The following is a 26,190-nucleotide window of genomic DNA, read 5'->3' as shown; positions in this document are numbered from 1 at the left end:
GGCTGAGAATTGGTGCACTTGCCCTGTCAGGTCAGGTCCCGTGGCCACGTGGTCCCCCAGCAGCCCTCCTGCAGCCCCCCAGCAGCCCCTCCAACAGCTCCCTAGCAGCCCGCTCTGCAGCCCGCCTGCAGCCCCCCAGCAGCCCGCCTGCAGCCCCCCAGCAGTCCCCCAGCAGCCTACATGCAGCCCGCCAGCAGCTCACCGGGCGTGGGGCGGGGCCGAGGCGCGGGGCGGGGCGGGGCGGCGCGATCGGGCGCAGTGCGCCTGCGCGTGGGGCGGTGCTCAGGCCGAGCGGCGTTAAAGGCGCGGGGCGGCCCTCGCAGTGCGCAGGCGCGGTGTCTCCGGCTCTCGAGGATCCGCGTGCCGGCTGGTGGCTCCGCGGCTCGTCCTCGGCATCATGAGCGGCTTCAGCAGCGAGGAGCGCGCCGCGCCCTTCACCCTCGAGTACCGGGTCTTTCTCAGTGAGTGTCGGCCGCCCCGCGGCCCACGGCGCCGCCCCCAGGCTGCCCATTCATTCCCGGGCCTCCCCGCGTGGCTCCGGCTCCTCGGCGCGTCCCCGGGGCCTGGCTGGCTCGCACCCTTCCCAGTCCCCCGGCCATCCCTGTGTGCTCCAGGGATTCGCCTTTCGCTTCCCCACGCCCCGCAGGACCCGTGCCTTGGCCGGGCTGGCGCGCAGGTCTGGTTAGGTCCCTGAAAGCTGCCTGGTGGTGACCTAATCCTCCCTAAGAGGCTTGCTGTCCGGGGGTACGGGAGGAGAGAAGGGGTGGGAGAGGCCGTGACTTTCTGGAGACCTTAATCTTGCCGTTTAGCTCCGATCGCCTGCGCTGGGCGGGTGCAAAGTCCACCCTGACCGGCGGGGAAACCGAGGCCCGGGTTTCGCTGGGGTCCCCTCTTAGAAAGGGGGAGGGGACCTCCTGACTCCCCAGGCGCCGGTGCTGGGAGCGAGTCTTGTGAAACCCAGAACTGTGCCCTTTGGGGCAAACAGGTGACGTCAGAGTGGGACGAAGGAGCGACAAGGTGCGGAGGGCTCCCCGCACGCGTGGTGCAGGCGCCTGTTCCCCAGAGCCGCTCCCCGCGCGCGTGGCGCCTGCTCCCCAGTGCGGCTCCCTGTTTCCCAGTGCGCTCCCACTCTGGAGGCCCTGCAAGTAGAGGCAGGCGCCTTTATCCTCACTAGCCCCTCCTCTCTCTTTGCTTGCCAGAATGTGGGCGATCACCGTGGCTTTCGAAAATGTATAGCTAGAGGTGCTTCTCTAACTTCTCGAAGTTGTATTTGGCGGGAAGCGGGCAGGTGGTGCACAGCCTGCAGGTTTTTGGTGTGTGCAGGACTGGGAGGGGGAGCGCGGAGGAGGCCAGCGGGATTCCCTGAAGCGGGAACTGAGTTCCTAACCAGAAGCTACCTGATGTGGGAGGAAAAGGAAAGTAAATCCTAAGCCTCCAGGTTCCACTGAGCAGAAAACTAGTGTACTACCTACTAGAATCCCGGAAGGGTGTGGCTCCTGCTTTGTTTAATCTCAGAATTAAACTGCAAGGGTGAGGCCGGCCACTTTAAAGTTATATTTAATTGACAGTTAGAGAAAGAAGGGAGGGGGCTTGTGCATCCTGGTTCACTCCGGAACATATGTGACGGGGCCAGCCTGAAGCCAGGAGTCTGGAACCGGCTCCCATATGGTCTGCAGTGACCTAAACGCTGGCGCCTTCATCTGCTGCCTCCAGGGGTGTGTACTGGCTGGAAGTAAAGCCAGGACTTCAAGATGGGACCACTAAACGACAGTCCCCCTACCCCCCAGGGACTTATGATCGAGAAACAACTGAACTTCTCTGCACATAGGGTTGCCTCCAGGATTTCTCGATAGGAAGGACATAGATGGGTGAGAGTGGTATGACTATGGGAGTTGGAGGGCATTCGCTGCTAATCGCAAGCCACTTAAGCAGAGAAACTGTTTTCAGGTAGGTTATGTGCTGGCAGTAGGTAGTTCATGGCCTGCAGGGAGAGATGGCTTGGCCTTGGCTAAAGTAACTGTTTCTAATTAGTTGAAACTCTCTGAAACTGAAACATCAACAAAAGAGTCACTTATATACTTAATTTTATCTGTCTTTAGAGCATATATTTTTATTATTGTTGTTAAAGATATATTTATTTTTAGGCCTGGCACAGTAGCCGAGTGCCTAAAGTCCTTGCCTTGAATGTGCTGGGATGCCATGCGGATGCCAGTTCATATCCTGGCTGCTGCACTTCCCATCCAACTCCCTGTTTGTGGCCTGGGAAAGCAGTCAGGACAGCTCAAAGCCTTGGGACCCTGCACCTGTGTGAGAGACCCAGAAGAGGTTCCTACCTCCTGGCTTTGGATCAGCTCAGCTCTGGCCATTGTGGCTACTTGAAGAGTGAACCATCGGATGGAAGATCTTTCTGTCTCTGCTTCTCTTTGTGAAACTGCCTTTTGATAAAATAAATAAATCTTTTTTAAAATGTTTGGGGCTGGCGCCATGAGCTGGCAGCTAAAGTCTTCACCTTGAATGTGCCAGGATCCCATGTGGGTGCTGGTTCTAATCCCAGCAGTCCTGCTTCCCATCCAGCTCCCTGCTTGTGGCCTGGAAAGGCAGTTGAGGATGGTCCAAAGCCTTGGGACCCTGCACACCTGCATAGGAGATCTGGAAGAGGATCAGGGCTCCTGGCTTCAGATAGGCGCAGCACTGGCCGTTGTGCTCACTTGGGGAGTGAACCATTGGAAGGAAGATATGTCTCTCTTTCTGTCCTCCTCTCTGTATATATTTGATTTTGCAATAAAAATAAATAAATCTGAAAACAAACAAAGTGAGAATTTTAGTCACTAGGCTACCGTGCCAGTCCACAGAGTCACTATTGACTCTGGAAAGAAGGGGACCTTAGGGAAATGGTATGGTCACTTTCCACTTTAGTAGAGTATGGGTAGACCCTTTGGTTTCTGTAAGAAGTAGCTTTAAGAAAAACCACTTATTTGCTTTTTTTTTTTTTTTTGAAAGGCAGATTTATTAATAGAGAAGGGGACACAGAGAGAAAGATCTTCCATTTGCTTGTTCACTCACCCAAAGGCTGCAATGGCTAAGCCGGTCCAAAGCTGGCAGCTTCTTCCAGATTTCCCACATGGGTGCAGAGGCCCAAGGACTCAATTTATCCTCCAGCAGCGTTGCATGTGGAGGATTGCCACAGCGCCAGCCCCGTGAGGAAGCTTCAAATCACTTTCCGGATTTGGTGTTTAGAGAAGTTGTTACAGCTTGATTGTGCTTGAGAACACCACTTAAAGAAACAGGATTTGTAATTTAGCAGGTTGGTCCCCACCCTGCTGCTCCTCAGGTATTTCATGAAAGCTCTGTACACTATCAGCTAATGTAAGGTCAGTGCAGAACCATCTGATTGTTTCTTGTGCACGAGGCAGTGCCTTCCAAGGGGGTGAAAGGTTTCTTACCTCAGGATGGATTAACACCTGCCAGATGAAAAGCTTACCCGGGTTTGGGGGAGGGTCAGGAAAGCTGAAGTATGCAGCCAGTTTTTCTGGTATTGGAACTCAATCTTGTGTACTTCATGCGTTTAGAAGTGGCAATAATCACAGCAGTATCTTTTTCTAATTTATTTTGCAGAAAATGAAAAAGGACAATACATATCCCCGTTTCATGATATTCCAATTTATGCTGACAAGGTAAGGCACTTCTCTTATACAGTTGCTTGCTCAGATCAGCTTGTTCTACACAGGAATTTTCTTGCACACCTCTTGGCCATGGCTTAAAGTGCCTTTCTGTGCTGTGAGTTGCAAAGGTTCCCAGACTCCACAAGAAGTCAGTCTTAAAAACCAGGCTGCTTAAAGAAGCTACTGTAAGACCTATTGAAGCTATCAGGGAAGGAAAAAAGCGTGCTGGCCTCTCCTGTATATGAATTTGAAACTAAAAAATCTTAGTACTTCATTAGCAATTTTAAAAGAAACTGGTTGACCAGCCCAGCATTTTGGCATGTTTTAAAATTTACTAATATTCGAGAATACGGGAAAATTCAACCCTTTTAATAGGTTCATCAAGTGAAGATTTGCAGATGGTTTCAATGAAAGACTACTGAGAGAATAAATCCACTGCAACTTCTAAAGTACACAGACTTGCACACAAAAGTGTCTGCTCACCCCAGGGAGTTGAAAAGGCCTAACTTTAGCACAGATTGGTCGGCTTAACCACAAGTTACAAAGAGTCTTCTCCAGGGAGAAGGGACTGTAGTTCTCTAGACCTTAACATTTAAAAGTTTCCCTCCCAATAGTCATTTGTGCCATATTTAAGAACTTGACATTGGAACAGACACTAATTCATTTCACTTTTTTTTTTCCCCCTTCATTGAGGAAATTTGACTCATGTTGTTTTGTTTTGTGTTGAGAGGCAGGGAAGTAGAGAGCTCCGGTTCCCTGACTTGCTCCCTAGATGATCCCAACAATAGAGGCCAGGAACAACCCACCTGGTCGCCCGTGTGGGTGGCAGGAACGCAATTTCTTGAGACTTTTTTTTTCCCCCCAAAAAAGATTTATTTATTGTTATTGAAAAGGCAGATATACAGAGAGGAGGAGAGACAGAGAGGAAGATCTTCCGTCTGATGATCCGCTCCCCAAGTGACCTCAATGGCTGGAGCTGAGCCAATCTGAAGCCAGGTCGCCCATGCTGGTGCAGGATGCCAAGGCTTTGGGCCGTCCTCGGCTGGTTTCCAGGCCACAAGCAGGGAGCTGGATGGGAAGTGGAGCAGCTGGGACTAGAACTGGTACTCATATATAGGATCTCTGTGGCACGTGCTAGGCAAGGACTTGAACCACTAGGCTACTGTGCTGGGCCCAATTCCTTGAGTTGTAACCTGCAGCCTTCCAGGGCCTGCACTGTAGAGAGCTGAGACTGGAGGTGGGAGGTAAGCCCAGGAACTCCAAAATGGCATACCGGTGTCGCAGCTGTCAACTGCCAGGCTGATTGCCCTAAGTGTGAACTGCTGTATTTTAAGAGCTACCTACCTGGGTTATTGACCTTCCTTGTCTAGATGTGGATATTATGAATGTCACTTTCCAGGACAGTGTAGATGAAGAAAAGGGGGAATGTTGTCCTTGTGTGTGCTGAGTCCTGGATTTTGGGGTTTGTACTTGATTATCAGAAACATAAAAAAGACCCCGTGCGGTAGCCTAGTAGCTTGATCTTCACTTTGCAACCGCTGGGATCCCATATGGGAGTTGGTTCATGTCCCAGCTGCTCCACTTCCCATCCAGCTCCCTGCTTGTGGCTTGGGAAAGCAGTCAAAGACGGCCCAAAGCTTTGGGACCCTGCACCCACGTGGGAGATCTGGAAGAGGCTCCTGGCTTCAGATCTGCTCAGCTTTGGCCATTGGAGCCACTTGGGAAGTGAACCAATGGACAGAAAATCTTTGTCTCTCATTCTCTGTAGATCTGCCTTTCCAGTTAAAAAGAAAAAATAAAGATACATAAGAAGTTAAAAAAAAAAAGATAAAAAACCAAATTTACTGTATTGTTTAAATTTTAAAAAAAGAGTTATTTGATGGGTTCAGCACTATGGTTCAATGGCTAAATCCTCATCCTACAAGTATTTCGCTTAAAAAGAAATAAATCTTGTAAAAATTTTGCTTTTGATGATGTTCACATAGTTGATTATGGTAGGAAGGATTGAGGGTTGGAGGAAAGTGGGTGAGATAATTTTTTTCCACATTTTCTGTTTTCTTCCTGTATCTAGGGGAAGTGAGGGAATAAGGGGAGAAATTGCACACAGCCTCCCAATGGCTTCTGAACCTAGAGATGGGGAATGGCCACCCGACGTCATCCCAGGGTCCCTGGTGTGGAGCATGCTCCAGTGGTTCTGTTCAACTGGCTTCAGTAGTTCTGAAATGCTATTGATCTTGCTGATCCAAGGGTGGCAAATCCTTCCAAGGTCCATTGGCTAACATAGTCCAGCTTAGCGTCTCCATTCAGCCAGATATTTCCTGCCAGCACTTGGCTGGGGTAGTTGACCAACTTGTTCTGCCCTCCTTCCTCTGTTATGCTACCAGATGTCCTCTGCCTGCTCCAATGGACTGCCATATTCTCCATGTGCATCTGGGCATGCATGCCATTGAGGAGTCCAGATCTCCTATCCAAGTACTAACTAGGTCCGACCCTGCTTAACTTCCAAGATCAGATGAGATTGGGCGCGTTCAGGGTGATATGGCTGTAGACGAGTCCCAGATCTGACACACACACTCCACTCTCCAATCACACATCCTGTGATTCTTCCCATGGGTGGGGTTCTGAATCCAGCAAAGAAAATAAAATCTAGGACCTGGTGCAGTAGTCTAGCAGCTATAGTCCTCACCTTGAATGTGCCAAGGTCCCGTATAGGCACCAGTTTTAAGCCCAGCGGCCCTGCTTCCCATCCAGCTCCCTGCTGTGACCTGGGAAAGCTGTCAAGGACGGCCCAAAGCCTTGGAACCTAGCACCAGCGTGGGAGACCTGGAAGAAGCTCGTGGCTCCTGGTTTCTGATTGGTTCAGCTCCGGCCATTGAGGTCACTTGGGGAGTGAATCATCGGACAAAGATCTTCTCTGTCTTTTCTCTCTGTATATATGACTTTCCAATAAAAATGTTTTTTTCTTTTTCTTTCTTTCGTTTTTTTTTTTTGAGGGACGGAGAGGAAGATCTTCCGTCCGATGATTCACTCCCCAAGTGGACACAACAGTCAGAACTAAGTCTATCCAAAGCCAGGAGCCAGGAGCTCTTCCGGGTCTCCCACGCTGGTGCAGGACACCAAAGCTTTGGGCCGTCCTCGACTGCTTTCCCAGGCCACAGGCAGGGAGCTGGATGGGAAGCGGGGCGTGCAGGATTAGAACTGGCGCCGATATGGGATTCTAATGTGTTGAAGGTGAGGACTTTAGCTGCTAGGCTACTGTGCTGGGGCCCTTTCCTTCTTTCTTTTGAATTGTTCGTTTGAAATAGTTACAAAGAGAGGGAGATCCTCCACCTGCTGGTTTACTCCCCATGTGGCTGTAACAGCCAGGGCTGAGCCAGGCTGAAACCAGGAGTTTCATCCTGATCTCCGATGTGGGCCACAGGGGCCTGAACACTTGGACCGTCTCCTGCTTTTCCTAAGTCATAGGAAGGAGGCTGGGTAGAAAGTGAAGCGTCCCAAACAGGAACTGTTAGTCTTACGGAATGTTGATATGGCAGGCAGCATCTTCAGCTGTTATGCCACAGTCCTGTCCCCTACTACCTCCTCTATTTTTTTTTTTAAGATTGATTTATTTTTATTGCAAAGTCAGATATACAGAGAGGAGGAGAGACAGAGAAGAAGATCTTCCATCTGATGATTCACTCCCCAAGTGAGCGCAACGGCCAGTGCTATGCCAATCCGAAGCCAGGATCCAGGAACTTCTTCCGGGTATCCCACACGGGTGCAGGGTCCTAAGGCTTTGGGCTGTCCTGGACTGCTTTCCCAGGCATTACCCAGGAGCTGGATTGGAAGTGGAGGAGCCAGGACTCAAACCAGGGCTCCTCTAGGATGCTGGCATCACAGTCCTTCTGACCTACCGTATGCGCCCGGACATCAGCCCCCTCATTGTACTGTCAAGGAGCGTGCTACAAGCCTGAAGCAATTCTTGGCCGCTGGGAGAAAATCCAATTTACACGTAGCTTCAGACTGGCCTGCCTGAGCTGGCTGCGATCGGAGGGAGTGAAGCACGTGGCCTGGGCCCTTTATGTACCTGCCACAGGCACTGGCGAGAGTGTGTAATTGGAGTGTGAGTCCCATGGGAAACTCTGAGTCATGTTTGTTCAGGAACTTGTGATTTCCTGGGTGTTGAATCCTCTCCTCTTGCATGGCCCTCCTTGGTCTGGCTTGTGTTAATTACCTGTGTGGGAGAGAATAATTGTGTGTCACACTGTCAAGTACACCACAGTAGCATCGCAGTGTTGGGTAATGAAGAGCTGTGAAACTTCGAGCCCACGTCTGTTGATGGCGCCCGGGCAGACAGGTGTGCTGAGGAAGGAAGAGATTTGGACTGAATAGTGCTCAGTGTTCAGCAGGGGCTGGGGAATAGTTTAGTCAAGGACCAGGATGCTGACAGATGTTGGGACACCTAGTCCCCTTACTGCATCAAGTAGCTGCAAGACTACACTTGGGTGTCGTGTAAGGCCTCATCCTTTGGCACCCTGTGTAGTGTGTTGGAAGCAGGGGACCCCTGAGTTTTGTCACCGGTGGTCCAGACTGGCAGGAACCTCAGAGCTTCTGACTGCTGCTTGGTAGGCCAGAAGGAAGTTACGTGTTCAGATAAGGAAGTGGCACACAGAGGTTTGTATTGTAACCTTAAAAAAAAAAAAGTCTGATTGATTTGGCTTATGGCAGAAGAGTGTAATTTTTTTTTTTTTTTTTTAAAGATTTATTTTTATTATTTTTTTATTGGAAAGGCGGATATACAGAGAGGAGAGACAGAGAGGAAGATCTTCCATCCGATGATTCACTCCCCAAGTGAGCCGCAACGGGCCGATACTATGCCGATCCGAAGCCAGGAGCCTCTTCCGGGTCTCCCACGCGGGTGCAGGTTCCCAAAGCTTTGGGCCGTCCTCAACTGCTTTCCCAGGCCACAGGCAGGGAGCTGGAAGGGAAGCGGGGCTGCCGGGATTAGAACCGGCGCCCATATGGGATCCCGGGCGTGCAAGGCGAGGACTTAACCACTTGCGCCACCGCGCCGGGCCCAGAAGAGTGTAATTTTCTTTAAAAATTCCAGTGCGTGGCAGTGTCATTGTATAGCAAGTTAAACCTTCGCCTGTGGCTCTGGCATTCCATATGAGCGCTGGGTTGAATCCCAGCAACTCTGCTTCTAATGCAGTTCCCCACTGATGCACCTGGAAAAGCAGCAGAGCATGGCCTAAGTGCTGGGACCCCTGCCCCTCTGAGAGGATTGGAAGAAGCTCGCTTCTGATAGGCCCAGCTTTGGCGTTGTGGCCATTGAAAGAGTGAACCAGCAGATATATTTCTCCCAACCCTTTCTGCTCTCCTCTGTTATAACCATCTTTCAAAGAAAAAAACAACAAAACCTTCCAGTATGACCCAGTTTACAGAAACACGCTTTTGTGGGCAGGGCCCTAGTCTTCATCCCTGCTACTGCCAGTTCCTGGACGGCAGGGAGTAAGACTGTCATGTTCTCAGAGCTTGCGGCTGAGCACCCCTGGGGCGGCTCTTCATGGTGCACTGGCTCAAGGCTCGCCTTCTCCCTTCCGGCGTGGGTGACATGCAGTGTGGGGTGGGCTGCTGGGCAAGCTGCAGGCAGGACTGGAAATGTGTGTTGTTTTAGATAGAGATTTTTAAATTTTTATTGGAAACACTGAGAGAAGGAGAGACAGAGATCTTTCAGGGCTCCCACATGGATGCAGGGTTCCAACGTTCTAGACCACCCTCCACTGCTTTCCCAGGCCACAGGCAGGGAGCTGGATGGGAAGTGGAGCAGCTGGACACGAACTGGCACCCATATTGCATCCTGGCAGATGCAAAGCCAGGATTTAGCCACTGTACCCCTGCACCAGGCTCTGACTCCTGGAGTTTTAGCTTCAGGTTTCTTTGCTTTGGCTCTATTTAGAACAAAGCTCAGGCATGCAACTGTCTCCCAAGACTCTAGAAAGGGAATGGTCCAGCAGAAAAGCTGAAGCAGGAGGAAGGCAAAGGCTGGGTCTAAATCCTTTTTGTTTTTAAGAATTTATTTTATTGTGCATGGGCACAGTAGCCTAGCAGCTAAAGTCCTCGCTTTGCATGTACTGGCGTCCCATATGGGCGCCGGTTTGTGTCCTGATGGCCCCGCTTCCCATCCAGCTCCCTGCTTGTGGCCTGGGGAGGCAGTCAAGGATGGGCCAAAGTCTTGGGACCCTGCACACATGTGGGAGACCCAGAGGAAGCTCCGGGCTCCTGGTTTCGGATTGGCTCAGCTAAAGCTGTTGTGTCTGCTTGGGGAGTGAATCAACAGATGGAAGATTTTCCTCTCTGTATTATGACTTTCCAATAAAAAAAATAAAATATATCTTTAAAAAAATATTTTATTTTTATTTGGAAAGCAGAATTATAGAAAGAGTGGGAGATCTTCCGGCCACTGGTTCACTCACTGCCCAAGTGGCTCTAATAACCTGGGCTGGGCCAGGCTGAGGCCAGGAGCGGGCCTCCCACAGGGCGCAGGGACCCGAGCACTTGCCTGCTTTCTCAGGCACATTAGCTGGGAGCTGGACTAGGTCTCAGTCTGGTGCTCATATGGGACAGCAGCATTGTGGTAGAAGCTTCACCCACAGTGCCGCAGCGCCAGCTCCGCTGTGTCTAAAGGGCTCACACATCACGACTGGGGCTGCACTTTGAGGTGTCCTCAGTGTTCCTGTTGGTACTAGCTCTGACACAGCGGGCCTCCCTCTGTTTCAGGTGACTTGCTGGGGGCATCCAGGAGCACATAACTTCATTTCTTCCCTTTTAAAAGAAAGTCAAGTTCCTAATCAGGCAGACTGGCGCTTCAGAAACCCAACAGGACCTTTGCTGAGGTTTCGTTTAAATGTGTCTTATGGAGAAAGTTTCCGTGATCAAAATCCGTTATCATTTGCAGTTTTAGAAAAGCCTGCCAGCTGGAGATCCAGACCCTTTTTCCTTGATTTCACAGAAAAAAAACAAAACAAATAGAGATTGTCGTTAAGGTTTCTCTTCAAAATTTAGTCCTCCTAGGCAGGCACATCTGAAGGGGCACTGTGGCCTGGGGGTCTCCAGTTCACAGGGGTGTGTGTAGAGCTGGGTGTTACAATATGTTTGAATTGCAGAGAGCGGTTGTGAAACAAATGAGAGTTCTTGAACGTGTGTGTGTGTGTGTGTGTGTGTGTGTGTGTGTATGTTTACTTAGGTAGCCTAACCATCTCCCCTAGGTTCTTAAAAAAGTCTATGTTTTCTGTTTGTTTGAGAGACAGGCAGGCAGAGAGCTCCAGTTTGCTGCTTCCTTCCCTGAATGGCTGTACTGGTGAGGCACCAGGTGGCAGCTCGGAACCAGGGGCTCAATCCGGGTCTCCCACATGCGTGGCAGGAACCCTGTCACTGGAGCCAGCACCTCTGTGTCGCAGCCGTGACTGTGGCAGCAGGAAGCTGGCCGGCTGTTAGAGCTGGGCACTGTGACCAAACGGTGTGTTAACTGCTAGGCCACGTGGCGCCCTGCCCGCCCCGCACTGAACTTTGGTGATTGTGTTTCCTTTTGTTAGCTTCTCAAACAGACCTTTGTCACATGGCAGTGAAATCATTCAGCCATCCACTTACTTTTCTCAACGTCGGATATCCTTGTGTAATCTTGTAACCAGCTCGCAGGTTAGAAGCCCTTGGCAGCTGCCGGGCACCAGCTAGGGTGAAACGTCCTAGGGGCGCACAGGGGCCCCTTGGGGACCAGAAGGAAGCTGCGACCCTCGTCTGTACCAGTTGCTTACTTTAGGTCTAGTCTCCAAGTGGAAACAAGAACATCATCTCTCGCACCGTTGTTTTTCTCTGTTGTGACACAACAGTAATAATGATTTAAAAAGAAGGCGAGAGGTGGGCCGCAGGATGACTTCCGCTTTGCCCTGGGAGGCTGGTGTTTGCATGACTTAGAGATGCAGGAGTCAGCTCACTGATGCTGCTCTCAGCCACCGTGTGTGTGTGAGAGAGAGAGAGAGAGACCGTGTGGCATGGTGCGCCAGCGGCACTAGATGTTCTTTGTGTCCTGCTGGAAGCCACTTCTAAGCCACTGCGCATCTGAGTCCCTTAATGAAGACGTGTGTTGCTTCCCTGCTGAGATTCGGCAAGGCAGTGGAATTAATTGAGTATGTTGCCTGTCTGTGGCTCACCGGCATTAGAGAGAGCTGCCTACCACATCACAGGGCAGGCAGGCCTGTGGGAAGCTTTTACTAGCGATGGGGTAACTAAAAATCCTGTGCATTTCAGTGGCAACTCCCTGAATGGTAACCACGCAGGCTAGGAGAAATAAATTATAAGAATGTTGAAAAACATTCCTCTGTGATAGTTCCTGATGGAGAAAGCAGTAGCTGAAGGCTACTGCAGGTTCATTGCTTTCAAGTACACAGTAATTACTGTGACAGCTCCACGCATGTGAAAATGGGCCAGGCGTGGGTTTTGAAAACATGTTCATGAGGTGAGGACTGATCCATCACTCACCTAGGTTGTGGACCTCAAGTCTGGGACCTGTATGCAAGTTCTAAAGATGTCCTCTGTCGTTTTTCCTGCCCAGGAGCGATGTAGATTTAGGTAATGCTGTTTTAGGGTCTGTATATATGTATCTAATGGAAACATTTGATGTTATTTCCAGAAGCAGGTTATTCATTTGTTGGAGATTTCTTTGGAAATCTCTCCTTGACCTGCATAGCTCAGTCATTTGTGTCGTAACAGCTCCACCTTGTGGGGTCTTCGGATATTGCTGCTCACAACTTATAAAACCCTGGCTTGTTGCACATCAGAGACCTGCAGATAATTTTTGTATCTTTATGTTGTATCGAGTAGGCATCATCAGCATGGAGCAGAGGTTTATAGAATGCCTTAGTCTCCCACGACTTGCTTAACCCAGAACTTGTAGCAATGACAGCAGTTTAACACGTGTGAGTAGAAACCTACATATAGCATTTCTGCTGGCTAAGCAGCAAGGTCATTTTGTACTTTCTCCCTTACGGTTCCCAGAGCCTGTTTTTGATGTCAAATAGACCGAAGTCATTCTTTTAAAAAAGAAAACTGTATCTAAGCGGTTTTTATTTTAAGTCCACTTTAGTAAGCAGTAATTACGGATTTAGCTTCCTCTGCACCTTGCACCAAGGGAAACTGCACTGAAGTCTGATTACCCAGAAAAATAATATTCCGCGTGCTTGAAGCTCCCTGTAACAAGAAAGCCTGTGTCGAGTCCATATGTCACCCTGGTGTGCAGGATGAGTGGCAGGGTGGTCCCCTTCCAGCCTAGAATATCTCATCCACTTGAATGTAGTCTGTTTAGGGCTGGAAACCCTGAACAATAGAGCTGTCATTTCTTAAAGTGTTTTTGGCGCATATTCTTTCATTTTAAGGATCAAACTTCTAATCATTTTTAAGGAGACTTGGTTTTTAAAAGACAGCCAAATTGAGAGAATAAAGTGGGCAATTGAGCTGATTAGTGTTTGACACCAGAACTGCAGTGTGGCCAGGTAATTAGGCTGATTGGGGCTTTATCTCACAAAGGACTTGAGAAGAGGAGCTTCGGAAACATTTTTGAGTAATTTCGATGTCAAGGGAGAAAATGACATGCATTTGTGGAAATATTGTTTTGACAATGGCTTTCTCCAGGGATGGAAGTTTTGTTTATTTAAAAGCCGCTTCCCCCCTTTCTAGGAGCATTCTTTCTACCCTTTCTGGTTTTCTTTCTTTCTTTCTTTCTTTCTTTCTTTCTTTCTTTCTTTCTTTCTTTCTTTCTTTCTTTCTTTCTTTCTTTCTTTCTTTCTTTCTTTCTTTCTTTTTTTTAATTCTTTTTTTCCGTTTTAAATGACAAGTTCAAAATGCACAGAAGAGAGTAACGATAAAGTCAGGGCAGTACTCGATCCTTGCATCGCAGAGCAGAGGATCTAGGTTTGATCCCTAGCCTGCCTCAGGCAGCTCGTGCCCTGCCGCACAAGTGGGAGACCTGAATTGAGTCCCTGGTCCCCAGCTTCATCCCTGGCCTTGCCCTGGCCAGTGCTGTCATCCGGGGAGTGAAATCACTGGTTGCGAGCTCTGCTTGTCCACCTCTTACGTAAGTAAGTTTTTAAAAAATGTACACAGTGGACAAGTATGTACCGTCCCCCCTTTGGTTCAGCAATGACTATTTTTCATCATGTGATTTCCTCTCTTCTGTCATCCTCTGTCTTAATTTCTTGGTGCATTTTGTGGAGAGCCCATTGACTTCAGGGATCTGATCCTGACAGTTTGCCTCTGAGAGCAGTCGGGTGCAACCCACCCCACCAAAGAAAGGGAACAGGCTGGCGGTCGCTGCAACCCCCTCCCCTCCTCTGTCTCTTTCAGGATGTGTTCCACATGGTGGTGGAAGTACCACGCTGGTCTAACGCGAAAATGGAGGTAACGTGTATTCCCCCCTCCTTCCCTGCTGCCCGGTCCTGACCCCGGCCCCAGCCTCCATCTGCATGATTCTCCGAGCTCTGGCTTTTCCCTTCCTGGATGACTACAGAGCCAAATCTAGATCAAGCTATGTCAGGGCTAAAATATTATCGTGGAAGTAGAATTAGGGGCCCTGCATGTTATAAGTCATTCCCTCAGATCCTTCAGTGAGTGGGATTTCACATGAAAACCTCAGTGACTTAAAATTTTATTTCAGATAGCTACCAAGGACCCTTTAAATCCGATTAAACAAGATGTGAAGAAAGGAAAACTCCGATATGTGGCCAACTTGTTCCCTTACAAGGGATACATCTGGAACTACGGTGCCATCCCTCAGGTATGTCTCCCTGGATTGCTTAGAATGTAGATTTTTAGTTTACTAAACATTAACTTCCTGCTATTAGTAAAAAAGAGAGAGAGAGATTTACATGCCTTCAGAGCTCATCTTGAGAAGCTTACTTTCAAGATGAACTGAATGCAGAATTCCTCCTGTGTTGAATCAGAATGTGTTCCTTCCTCCTGTGCATTGGTTATATGTGAGTTCTGTTGAATGTCTACTCTGCGGAGCGGAGCTGGTCTATGCAATCCCAAGCATGCCTGATGGTTGGATCTGGCAGGCTGGGTCTCGGCACCCTAAGCCACTTGGCTGCCTTTCTCATTCCTGGAAGCGTTGGTGTCTCCTTCCCCCAGACACTCTGCCTAGTGACTGTGACAAGTGAGGCACAGGCCTGTTCTCGCCCGGATTCTCTTGCTTTAGGCCAGCTCCTGTGGCACAGTGGGGAGGGCATTTGCTTCCCGACCGCTGTTTGAGGAGCTGCCTCTGCATGATGTGCCATTTAACCCGCAGCACAGGGACAGCGTGAGGTGGGTTCTGATCCACAGAGTTATGGAACAAAGGGGCAGACTCATCTGGATTGTTCTGTAATCCCAGAGTCACTTGTCTGCCATATGGGAACTCTTCACCTTGTACTCAGATGAATTAGGGTTTGGCCTCATTGGGGCCTCCTGGGAGAGCCTTGCTGAAGTGCTGCCCCTCTCGTGGGCTGTCCTTGATGGTCTCAGCATTACTGCTGCCTGTGTCGGGTGGGTTGACTTTACCCTCCTCTCTTTCTGCCTGCTGTCTTTCTGCCCACTCACTAGGCAAACAGATCCAAGTCCTCTGTCCTCCATGGTGGTGAAGAGCACCAGCCACAGCTGAGTTTTACACTAGCTTCCGGGCAAGCAAAGGTTTCTGTTCTTTCTGAGATGCCCTGCAAGGACTCTGGCTTGCAGTTTAGCGAGGAAAGAAGGCCAGTCGTTGAAGGCTTCAGAAAATCTGTATGGATCGTCTGTCCTGCCTCCTGGCTGTTTTCCTGTTTTGCCTGTCTTGACTCTTTTTTGGAAATGTGTTATAGAGAAAATCTGAGGGACTGGTGTGGTGGCAGCATCTCATATGGGACCAGTTCATGTCCTGGCTGCTTCACTTTGATCCAGCTCCCTGCTTATGGCCTGGGAAAGTGGAGGATGGCCCAAGGCCCTAAACCATCCTCTTGTGCTTTCCTAGGCCACCAGCAGGGAGATGATCAGAAGTGGAACAGCTGGGATCCAAACTGGCACCTATAAAGAGCATTTAAAATGAGAAGAAATAACTGAAAGTTTATATTTTCACAGAAAGACTTATGGGCTATTATTTGTTAATGTTAATATGACCCATTTGGTCAGCAGCATGGAAAGTTAGGAATCAGAAGCTTCAAGCCTTGTACTTCTTTTTTTTTTTTAGACTTGGGAAGACCCCGGACATAATGATAAACATACCGGCTGTTGTGGTGACAATGACCCAATTGATGTGTGTGAAATTGGAAGTAAGGTAATGAAACGTATTGTTTCTCTTCAGTGTTGAAATTATATGAATGAAATATACCAAATTTGTATTTCAAAAACTAGTGTAAATATGTGAACAATACTGAAATGGGCACAGTGTCTCTTTGGGTCACAAATGGGAAGATTCCACCTCATTCTAATCAGTATGTGTGTTAACTTGTACATTTACACCTAGTCTGGAAAGTGTGCACCAGGAGCAGGCGTGTTCTGTGGGTGCCGGAGGGACGTTCATCTCTGTGCAAAGCAGACCTTGCCTGGTGTGGAGTGGTCAGTGAGCTGACCCAAGCCAAGTAGCCGCCCATGCTGGAGCCTTATGCAAGGGCTTCTCAAGCAGGCAGGGTTACTTTACGATTCTGATTGGGGCAGTGATGGGGGGGGGCGGTGAATGTTTGGCCTAGTGGTTAAGCTCCCTCTTGGGATGGTCACATTCCCTGTAGGAGTGCCATGCCTGCGCACTCATACAGGTTTGAGTCTCGGCTCTGCTCCCAGTTCTAGCTCCCTGCTAACCATGCACCCTGAGGGATAGCACAAGCTAGCTCAAGTGTTTGAACCCATCACCTGTATGGGAGACCTAGCTCACAGTCCCAGTTCCCACCTACTATTTGGTGGAGCCTTAACCTTTGTGAGTATTTGGGAAGAGAACCAGCAGATGGAGAAACTCTTGTCTATCTCTGCCCCTCCACACTTATTTATGATCTCTCTAAGGCTCAGAGAAATAGTAAACAACAAAAACACCAAGTTGTTCTGGGTGTAGATGTTTGGTATGGTGGTTTAAGCATCAGGCTTAAACCTCATCAGGCTGTCCTGGTTGTGTTTCTGCTTCTGGCTCCTGCTGGTGCACTCCCTGGAAAGCAGCACATGATACCTCATTATGGAAAAAGGTAGAGTTAGAGGGAGACGTGTATACACACAGATCTTCTATCCATCAGTTCATTCCCCAAATGGCTGTGACAGCTAGGGTTGGGCCAAGGTCAAAGCCAGATGCTTAGAACTCCATGTGTGTGGAAGGGCCCAAGGACTCCAAGGACATGGACCATCTTTTGCAACTTTCCCAGCTTTGTTAACAGGAAGCTGGATTGGAAGTGGAGCAGCTGAGATTCTTACCAAAGTCCCTATGGGATGCCAGCATGGTATAGGGGCTTCATCCAGTCAAAGGTTTTGTTTATTTGCTTATTTAGTTGAGAGGCAGAAAGATAGCGCTCATTGCCAACTTATTTCCTAAATCCCAGAATGACCAGAGCTGGTCCAGGCTCAATCTCCCACGTGAGTGGCAGAACACAAGTATGTAGGCTGTCATCTGTTGTCTCCCAGTGCATTAGCTGGAAGTTGGACTGGAAGCTGGGTAGGACGTGCCCAGTCAGTCTGACATGGATGCAGGTATCCCACACAGCATCTTGGTGACTGCACCAATGTTCCACCCCATAAGTAAATTTTAAGTCGTGTTGTATGAATTGCCTAATTCAGTGTCCTCTATAAAATAGAAGGTACAGAAAGAGCATTAAGCAATGTCTTTGACATAGATTATAGTATACCATAGTCTTTAGCACATCAGACATAGTTTGGGGTAATTAATGTTTCTTATACTATAAGAAACTTTTGAAAAAATAGGGCCTATAAGACCCATTTTCAACCTTAGCAGCACTTAGTCGAGCACTTCCCTGTCCAGCTTTCACAAGCTTGCTTAGGGAGGAATCCTCAGGTAAGTTGTCAGAACCTTGGCATCCTCCTGCGGAGCTTGCATTATCTGTCAGGTAAAGCTTTCCTTCTGAAGTTTCATTCTGTTGATTGTCCTAACTGTGGTTGTTGACTCTCAGGTGTGTGCAAGAGGTGAAATCATCAAGGTCAAAGTTCTGGGCATATTGGCTATGATCGACGAAGGGGAGACTGACTGGAAAGTCATTGCTATTAATGTGGATGATCCTGATGCTGCCAATTACAACGGTAAGGAAATCTGCAGAGTCCACGGTGTTGGGTACCTGCAGACTTAACCTGTGCTGACAAAAATCACATCCCCTGCCAACTAACCATGGCAGCCTGGAGCAGTGGGGCCTGGGGCAGCAGTGACCCTGACCAGGGCACGCTATCAGTATATGTTTTACCTGGATTTTATTCCATTCTGCAGACTGTTGCTTTCATTTTCTCTTTAAGCATATCCCTTAAAGTACGTAAGTTTTTAAATTTTTTAATGCTTGTTTTCATTTGAAAGGCAGAGTTAGAAAAACAGAAGGAGAAACAGAAAGAGATCTTCCATCCACTGGTTTACTCCCCAGATGGCTGTGATGGCCAGAGCTGGTCTAGTCCAAAGCCAGGAGCATCTTCCAGGCCTCCCACATGAGTGGTGGCGTCCCAAGCACTTGGGCCATCGTCCTCTGCTTTCCCAGTTAGCAGGAAACTGAGTTGCAAGTGGAGCCAGTTCAGAACTTGAACCTGTGCTCATATGGGGTGCTGGTGTGCAGGTTGAGGCCTAGCCTGTCATGGTGCCAGCTGGTGCCTCCCCCCCTTTTTTTTAGTTTTGATGAAGTCCAATTCCTTTTTTTTCTCCTGTTGTTTATGCTTGTGATGCTATATCTGACACTGTTGCCTAATCCAGGATCATGGAGATTTAAACTTGTGTTTCCTACTAAGAGTTTTGTAAACTGAGCTCAGATACTAGTCTTCATCTGTTTTGAGTTGATTTTTGTGTAGGATGTGAAGCAGAGGTCCAGTTTATTCTTTTACAGGTGAAGATCCAGTTTTCCCATTACCGATTTTTTTTTTCTCATTGTATTATCTAAGCATTCTTTTTGGAAATTGGCTGCAAGTATGTGGGTGTGGCCTACTGCTATAATCTATGTATCTAAAGTAATTTTTTCAAAAACAGCATGTGTATATGTTGTGTCTAATGTAGCCTTGATTTCCAACCATCATGGGATGGTTGGAAGGCTGGGTGTAACTTCTCGCTTTATCTCCGCCCCTTCTTCCCCCTAGATACAGAAAGGAAAAAAGAGAAAATCAAAATAATGGTCTAACCCACTTTGCTCTAGCCTTTGGCCCTTCGTATCCAACTATGTAAAAATCATCAAAAATAAAATTTAAAAAATTATAATTATAGGCCAAAAAAACAGGAAGTGCCTTGGAGGAATAATGAGGGTCTGTGAAAGGAACACACAGCTGTGAGCTCCCGTGGCAAAGGCCAGAACAGCCCTGGGTTAGAACTGAGAGCTTGAAACAAATGTCCCTGAGTCCTTGTGCACGTAAACAGATGATTGAATACATAAACACATGGGGAAAATAACCAAGTCTCTTAGGCAGAAGAATTCCCAAGTTGATGTTGATGCTGTCCCTTTGAGGGGTAGCATGTCATTCATGGTCATTTCCTTCCACAGTGAGTAGTAGGGAAGCGGGTCATGGTTAAAGAGAAATATGGGAAACAGCCTCCATTGGGGATGTAGGTGGGACAAGGTCACCATCACCAGTGGAGTCATCTTGAGAGTATGTGCCCTCCAAATGTGTGTGAACTCATGGGAAAAGGACTGGGAGGATGCCAGCCCTGTGGCAGGACAGCGAGGAGGAGGAGAAGCCTTCCCTGTGTGGCAGAATCTGTGCGTTGTTTAAACTTTGTGTGGCAAGGCGTGGGTTCGTGTCATTTGTTCACTACTCAGTGTTAGAGCTCTCTGACTGATCACTGGGGTTCCTTATACTCAAGAACATTCTAGAAGGCATGGCTGTCACCAATTCAGTACTGGTGTGCTAGTGTATTATTTTCATGTAGTAGAATCATTTGATGACTTGAAAACAGGTACATCTGAATGCCCAGTTCTGTGGGGCAAGTGTTCGGTTGCTTTCTCTAGATGCTAGCTGAAGTCAGTGTCCTCACTACAGCTAACCCCACCCATAACTCCTCCACTTGCTTGTCCTGATGGTACCTTTTGTGATAAACCAGTTGTACAGTAAGCCTGTAAAATAGTTTCTTCAGTTCTGTGACCCTTTCCAGCCTGTGCTGGAACCTGAGGAGAGGAAAACGGGAACCCTGATGTCTTTGGTCATACGGGAAGTACAGGAGGCCTGGGGCTTATGATTGGCATGGAAGCAGGGCACTCTGCTGGGACAAGGACTGAGTGCTTGGCTGCTCCTCCTGGGTTACCTGCAGGTTAGCAGGAGCTACATCAGAAGCAGTGTAGCTGGGACCTGAGTCAGGCACTTGAATCCAGCATGTGGGTGTCCTGCATGACACTGTAGCCACTAAGCTGGACCTGCCCCCGAAAGCATGACTCTTCACATAGGTCCTGATTTGGACTAGAGCCAATTTTGTACAAATATTTGAAGTTCACTTTTATGATATTGAGCTTGGCAACTGTTGATGGCTGTACAGAAACTTTTTTTTAAAGTACTTATGGCCTCAACAGGGTAGCCTTGCATGTGCTGGGATCACATATGGACTCTGGTTGATTTCCTAGCTGTTCCACTTCCCATCCAGCTCCCTGCTTGTGGCCTGCGAAAGCAGGAGAAGATGGCCCAAAGCCTTGGGACTCTGCATCCATGTGGGAGATCTGGAAGAAGCTCCTGGCTTTGGATTGGCTCAGCTCTAGCTGTTGCAGCCACTTGGGAAGTCAGCCAGCACACTATAGATCTTTGTCTTTCCTTCTCTCTGTAAATCTGACTTCCCAATGAAAATAAATCTTTAAAAAAAAGAATAAATAAATAAAATTAAAAGTTTTATTTAAAAAGTAGAATGACATGGAGATAGGGGGAAATGGATAGCTTCTGCCCATTGATTTACCCCCAGATGGTTGCAACAGGCAGATCCGAAGCAGGCTGAAGCCAGGAGCTACGTCCTGCCCTCCCAGGTGGGTGACAGGGGCCCAAGAACCTGGACCTTCCCTGGCTGCCTTCCCAGAGGCCGTCGCAGGAAGCTGGGTCAGAAGCAGAGTAACTGAGATTGGAACCCCCCACTCGGACATGGATGGTGGCATTGTCATCAAGGCTTCACCTGCTGCACCACAGCGTGGGCTCCTGCACAAAAAGTAAAGGTTTTAAACTCACTTTTCTGTTGCTCAGAACTGGAGCACTGTGGAAGATGCCTGGGTTGTCCAGCACAGTTTCATCATGTTTAATAGAGAGTGTCACAAATTCTCTTACCCTTCAGTATGCGATTGGGGTGTAGCCCTCCAAAGCAGCAGTATCAACCTGACTTTTAGCATCTTCCACCCTCTCTTAGGAGTTACCAAGACTGTCCAGCTGGTTCTTTCATTATGCGGCCCCCAATCATCTTTCCTTTCTCTTACCTGATAGCAGTTACTATCTCCTCTGGTCTTTTAGAACTTATAGTAAGAGCTACCTTAAGACATGAGGTGATTGCCTTTTAATGTGTATGGGTTCTTGGTTCAACAAAATGGTTAGCAGTCACGCTATATGGAGTTTTAAGATTTTTTTAAAAAATGTTTTCATTTATATTTTGAAAGGCACAAACACCTAAATGGAGTTTTCCATCTGCTAGTTCACTCCCCCGAGTGCCCACAATAACCATGACTGGACCAGAACAAAACCGTGAGACTGGAACTTAATGTCGGTCTCTCACATGGCTGACGGGGTCGAAGCTTGAGCTATCTCCTGCTGCCTTCCAGAGTGTGCATTAGCAGCACACCGGATGGGAAGCAGAGAAGCTGGAACTGGCACAGTGCACTCCGGTTTGGGATGTGCACTCCCAGAGCAGCGTAACCACTGCACCGCACACGCGAGACCCTGCATTGACCTTTCGATAACCCAACCCACAGTTTGTTCTGTTAACTATATATATAATGACCATTGATCCTGCAATCTGCTTGTCTTCCTCTTAGATATTAATGATGTCAAACGGCTGAAACCTGGCTACCTAGAAGCTACTGTGGACTGGTTTAGAAGGTACAAGGTTCCTGATGGAAAACCAGAAAATGAATTTGCTTTCAATGCAGAATTTAAAGATAAGGTAATGTGTTATTCAGAATTATAGCTTCAGGGCCTTTTTCTGCTGATATGTGATATTTAACCGTATTGCTCTGTCTGAAGATTTATAAAACCAGGGCCCAGCACACTAGCCTAGTGGCTAAATCCTGGCCTTGCATCCTCCAGGATCCCACCTGGGTGCCAGTTTGTGTCCTGGTTGCTCCATGTCCTTTCCAGCTCCCTGCATGTGGCCTGGGAAAGCAGTGGATAATGGCCCAAAGCCTTGGGACCCTGTACCCATGTGGAGACCCAGAAGAGACTCCTGGCTCCTAGCTTCAGATCGGCTCAGCTCTGGCTGTTGTGGCCATTTGGGGAGTGAAAAGCAGATAGAGGATCTTTCTCACTATATCTCCTTCTCTCTGTAAATCTGCCTTGCCAATAAAAATAAATTTTTAAAGAAAGAAAGATTTATAAAACCAAAGTTTAAAGGCCCAAGACAGTAGCGATGTTACTCATTTAAATGTTGTTTTCCATTTTAAAAAGCAATGTTTATTTATTTTATTGGAAAGGCGGAACTACACAGAGAGAGGAGAGATGAAAGAAAAATCTATTCACTGGCTCACTCCAAGTGGCCTCAGTGGGCCAAGCTTGGGCCAGACTGAAGCCAAGAGCCTGGAACTCTATCTGGGTTTCCCACGTGTATTGTAGGAACCCAAGCACTTGGACCATATTCCACTGCTTTCCCAGGAGCATTAATAGGGAGCTGGATTGGAAGTGGAACAGTTGAGATTCAAACTGGTACTCATAGAGCCCCTTTTCCATTTTAGCACTGAAAGTAGTTTATAAGAGTCAAAATATTAAGTGTTGGGAAAACAGAATGTCTTTCTGTTGTTTTAATGCTTATCTCTTCCAACTATAGGACTTTGCAGTTGATATTATTAAAAGCACTCATGACTATTGGAAAGCTCTAGTGACTAAGAAGACGGATGGAAAGGGAATTAGCTGGTAAGTGTTCCCTTTTTCTTATTTTTAATTTTAACTGTAATGGCTAGAACTAGGCCAGACCAGAGCCAGTTAGCCAGGAGCTTCCTCTGGGTCTCTCAACGCACTTGGGCATTCTTTCCCAGGCACACAGAGACCTTCTTCTCTGTCTCCTCCTGTCTGTATATCTGACTTTCCAATAAAAATAAAATAAATCTTTAAAAGCAATGAAACATGATCAAGAAAAAAATGAAATTGTAAGATCAATTTTGGGGCACAAAGAATTTTGAAATTCATGTGTCTGGAAAAATGTAAAGTCATGAACAGGCATATAACTAAAAAACTATGAGTAAATTTCAAATTTTATTATTATTAACTTTTAAAGAATTTGTTTTTATTGGAAAGGTAGATATATACAGAGAGGGGGAGAGAGAGAACATCTTCTTTGCTGGTTGACTCCCCAAGTGGCCGTAATGGCCGGAGCTGGCCCCAACGTTTAGTCCATCTTCCACTGCTTTTCTTGGTCTGTTAGCAGAGAGCCAGATCAGAGCAGGGATATCCCCTACTTTCACTTGATTTAGAAGGCAGAGAGTTGGAGAGGGATCTTCTTCCATTTGTCACTTCCCACATTCCTGCAGCCACTGGGGCTGGGCCAGTCCACGTCTTCCGTGTGGGCATCAGGAACCCGAGCCCTTGAGTCATCACCTGCCTCCTCCTGAGGTGCACACTGGTAGGAAAAGCTGGGGAATGGAGCAGCCACAGCTCCAGCCGGCACTCTCGTCCTGCTATTTGAGACATTATGTTTGCCAGGAATGTGGTGTCAGAGGTTTTACCTACAGTGATTGGAACTGAGCTTTCTCAGATGCTTAAATCTGTACTTAATAAGATATTTGGATAAAATTGACCACAAGAATAGCTTTACCTTGCCCACATAAATCATTAGAATATTTAATATAGATGAGAAAGTTTTCAGTTAAACCACACTTGAATGTCATCTGGCCCAGCATCTCCACCTTATTTTGTAACTCGAAAGGGGTGTTATTTTTATGGTCTCATCTTACACCTACTTTTGTTTTATTTAACAGCATGAATACAACAGTGTCCGAAAGCCCCTTCAAGTGTGATCCTGATGCAGCCAAAGCCATCGTGGACGCTGTATGTCACATTGCCTTTAGAGAGAAAATACCTGTGGGCTAAGGCTAAATGGGGATAGGCAGTCCTTTCAACAACTAGCTGAGCACTGCCTGTATGCACATGACCCTGTAGAGCGTTAAAATTAGAACCCAGAGCACAACAAGAATATGTTTGAGGGAGAAGCTGAGGGCAAGTGGGCAGCAAAATCAAAGTGATTCCAGAATGTTCCAGGTAACGCAAGTAATGCCTGTTGTCTCGCAGAAGCCATTTCTCAAAGAACCAGTGGACATTGACTTGGTTTGGTCACAGCAAGGATTGAAGAGTTAGTGATAACACACAACACTAGGAAGGACTGGGAGTAAGGGGGTTCAGTCATCCATCAAAGGGAGAACTTTCTGTACTGTTTTTAATTGTTTGATTTGGGTTATAAGAGAATAAATTAGGTCATAAATTATTTACATTTGCAACAGTAAATAAGGGAAACAAAAGAAAATGAGGTCTTTTTATGGCCTTGTCAATGGCAGTATAAGGGGAAAGGACAGTCTGACACTGACACACGGAAATTCATTTTTGTTTATCGATGAACCCTGATAAAGTTGAGTGACAAGAGTTGGGAAGCAAAAATCAGTGGTTAACTGCCATCATCAATTTCAACGAGAACTTTCTCTGCGTTACATGTGTTTGTATGTATAAAAGTCTGTTCTCTTTCAGAAACATACACTCTGCCATTGAAACTTAAGAAGACTGAATTTGTTAGCTGCTCATAGCAGTAGAGTGACCTTCACAGGGTTCCATGTGACATTTAGAACCTAAATTTGGGAGAGCTGGTGTTTAGAATCTTTAAAATGTTTGTCATTTTTACTTTTACGCTTTTTTTCTCCTCTAAAATTAGACTAATAAATTTTTGTTTTATTTTAGTTACCACCACCATGTGAATCTGCCTGCACAATACCAACAGATGGTAAGATCTGCATTCTGTAAATAAAGCATGAAGTCTCTTTACATCCTATGCAAATAATTTATATTTTACTTTTAATTGACAAATAATTATAGTTACGGGTTACAATGTGGAGTGATAAAATTGGGCTACTTGATTAAATCCATCTCATGCTTTTTGTGTGTGTACAAAGCATTTCATGCTTTTTGGAGTGCATGCCTCAGTTTTGACATTTACAGTGCATTGTTACTTATTGTTGCGTGCACTGGCTCCCTGAAGCCTGTCCCCGCTCTCTAACGGCGACATGATGCCCGTTGAGCAGCATGGGTGCCCTTCCTGCCCTGGCCCCTGGCACCCAGCATCCTGCACTCTACCGCTGTGAGTTCCGCTTGCTCGGATCCCACGTGTAAGTGAGATCCTGCAGCATTTGCAGTTTAGGCCTGGCTGATTGCGCTGAGCATCATGTCCTCCAGATGGTTCTGCATGCTTACCTACACACCACACACGTACGGGGAGAAAGAGAAGGAGACAGTTGAGTAGCTTGTGGGAAGGATGGGCTGCTCAACAGATGCCGTGTTTAATGCCGCTCTGTCATCGTGGTCTCTGGGCAGTGACCCCCTAGAGTTGCCCTGAGTCCCACGTAGCTGCCTGTGAGCCATAACGGGGCCGGGCTCCACGTCCCTCTCTGGCCATGGCGTACTTCACCCAGAAAGCAGCCCTCTTCCCCATTCTGTGTTAGAATTCTCCATAAAGTTTTTCTATTAAAAACAAGTTCAGCCTCATGAAAAACAGATTTGAAAATCACGATGCAATTAGCAAGTACTTTATTCTTTGTTTCCTGTTGTGGGTAATGTTGATGCTGAATAGGAATTCTAATTTGTTTTTCTTTTCTCTGAATACAGTGGACAAGTGGTTCCATCACCAGAAAAACTAAATCAGTTTCCCTGGAGCGCAAGCTGATGTTACCACAGCCTTTTCACCTGAAAACCTCAGATGCAAATGTAGTAACTCTTCAGAGGCCTGGATTTACAGAACTCATCTCACTAAACATCTGCCGTGACCCGGCCAAGGCTCTCAGAATATTACTTGTCTCAAAGCATTGTTCATGTCTCATCTAAGATAACTTACCCGCTTATATAATAGCAAAGGTTTGGAAGTCATTTGTGAACAGTTGTGCAAGAGGAACACATACTGGATGTATATGTTGACTGTGTATGAGCAAATAAAATTATTTTGCTGAAA

At 47.4% G+C, this 26,190-nt stretch overlaps 1 protein-coding gene across 1 annotated transcript; it reads left to right on the top strand.

Annotated features, from left to right (window-relative positions):
* The first annotated feature begins 316 nt into the window (after positions 1-316).
* On the top strand, positions 317-26,190 carry PPA1 (inorganic pyrophosphatase 1). The gene is made up of 11 exons (XM_040975889.1): positions 317-461; positions 3,616-3,674; positions 14,043-14,096; positions 14,353-14,472; positions 15,895-15,981; positions 17,810-17,936; positions 21,812-21,939; positions 22,816-22,901; positions 23,963-24,032; positions 24,930-24,972; positions 25,851-26,190. The coding sequence occupies exons 1-11, from the start codon at positions 398-400 to the stop codon at positions 25,880-25,882; spliced, it is 870 nt and encodes a 289-aa protein (XP_040831823.1). The 5' UTR covers positions 317-397; the 3' UTR covers positions 25,883-26,190.

The sequence above is a fragment of the Ochotona curzoniae genome, unplaced genomic scaffold, assembly GCF_017591425.1.
Source record: "Ochotona curzoniae isolate NIBS_2020 unplaced genomic scaffold, NIBS_Ocur_1.0 contig_2692, whole genome shotgun sequence".
NCBI lineage: Eukaryota > Metazoa > Chordata > Mammalia > Lagomorpha > Ochotonidae > Ochotona > Ochotona curzoniae.
Note: the sequence above shows the minus strand (reverse complement) of the source record. Positions and strands in the feature narration are given on the sequence as shown.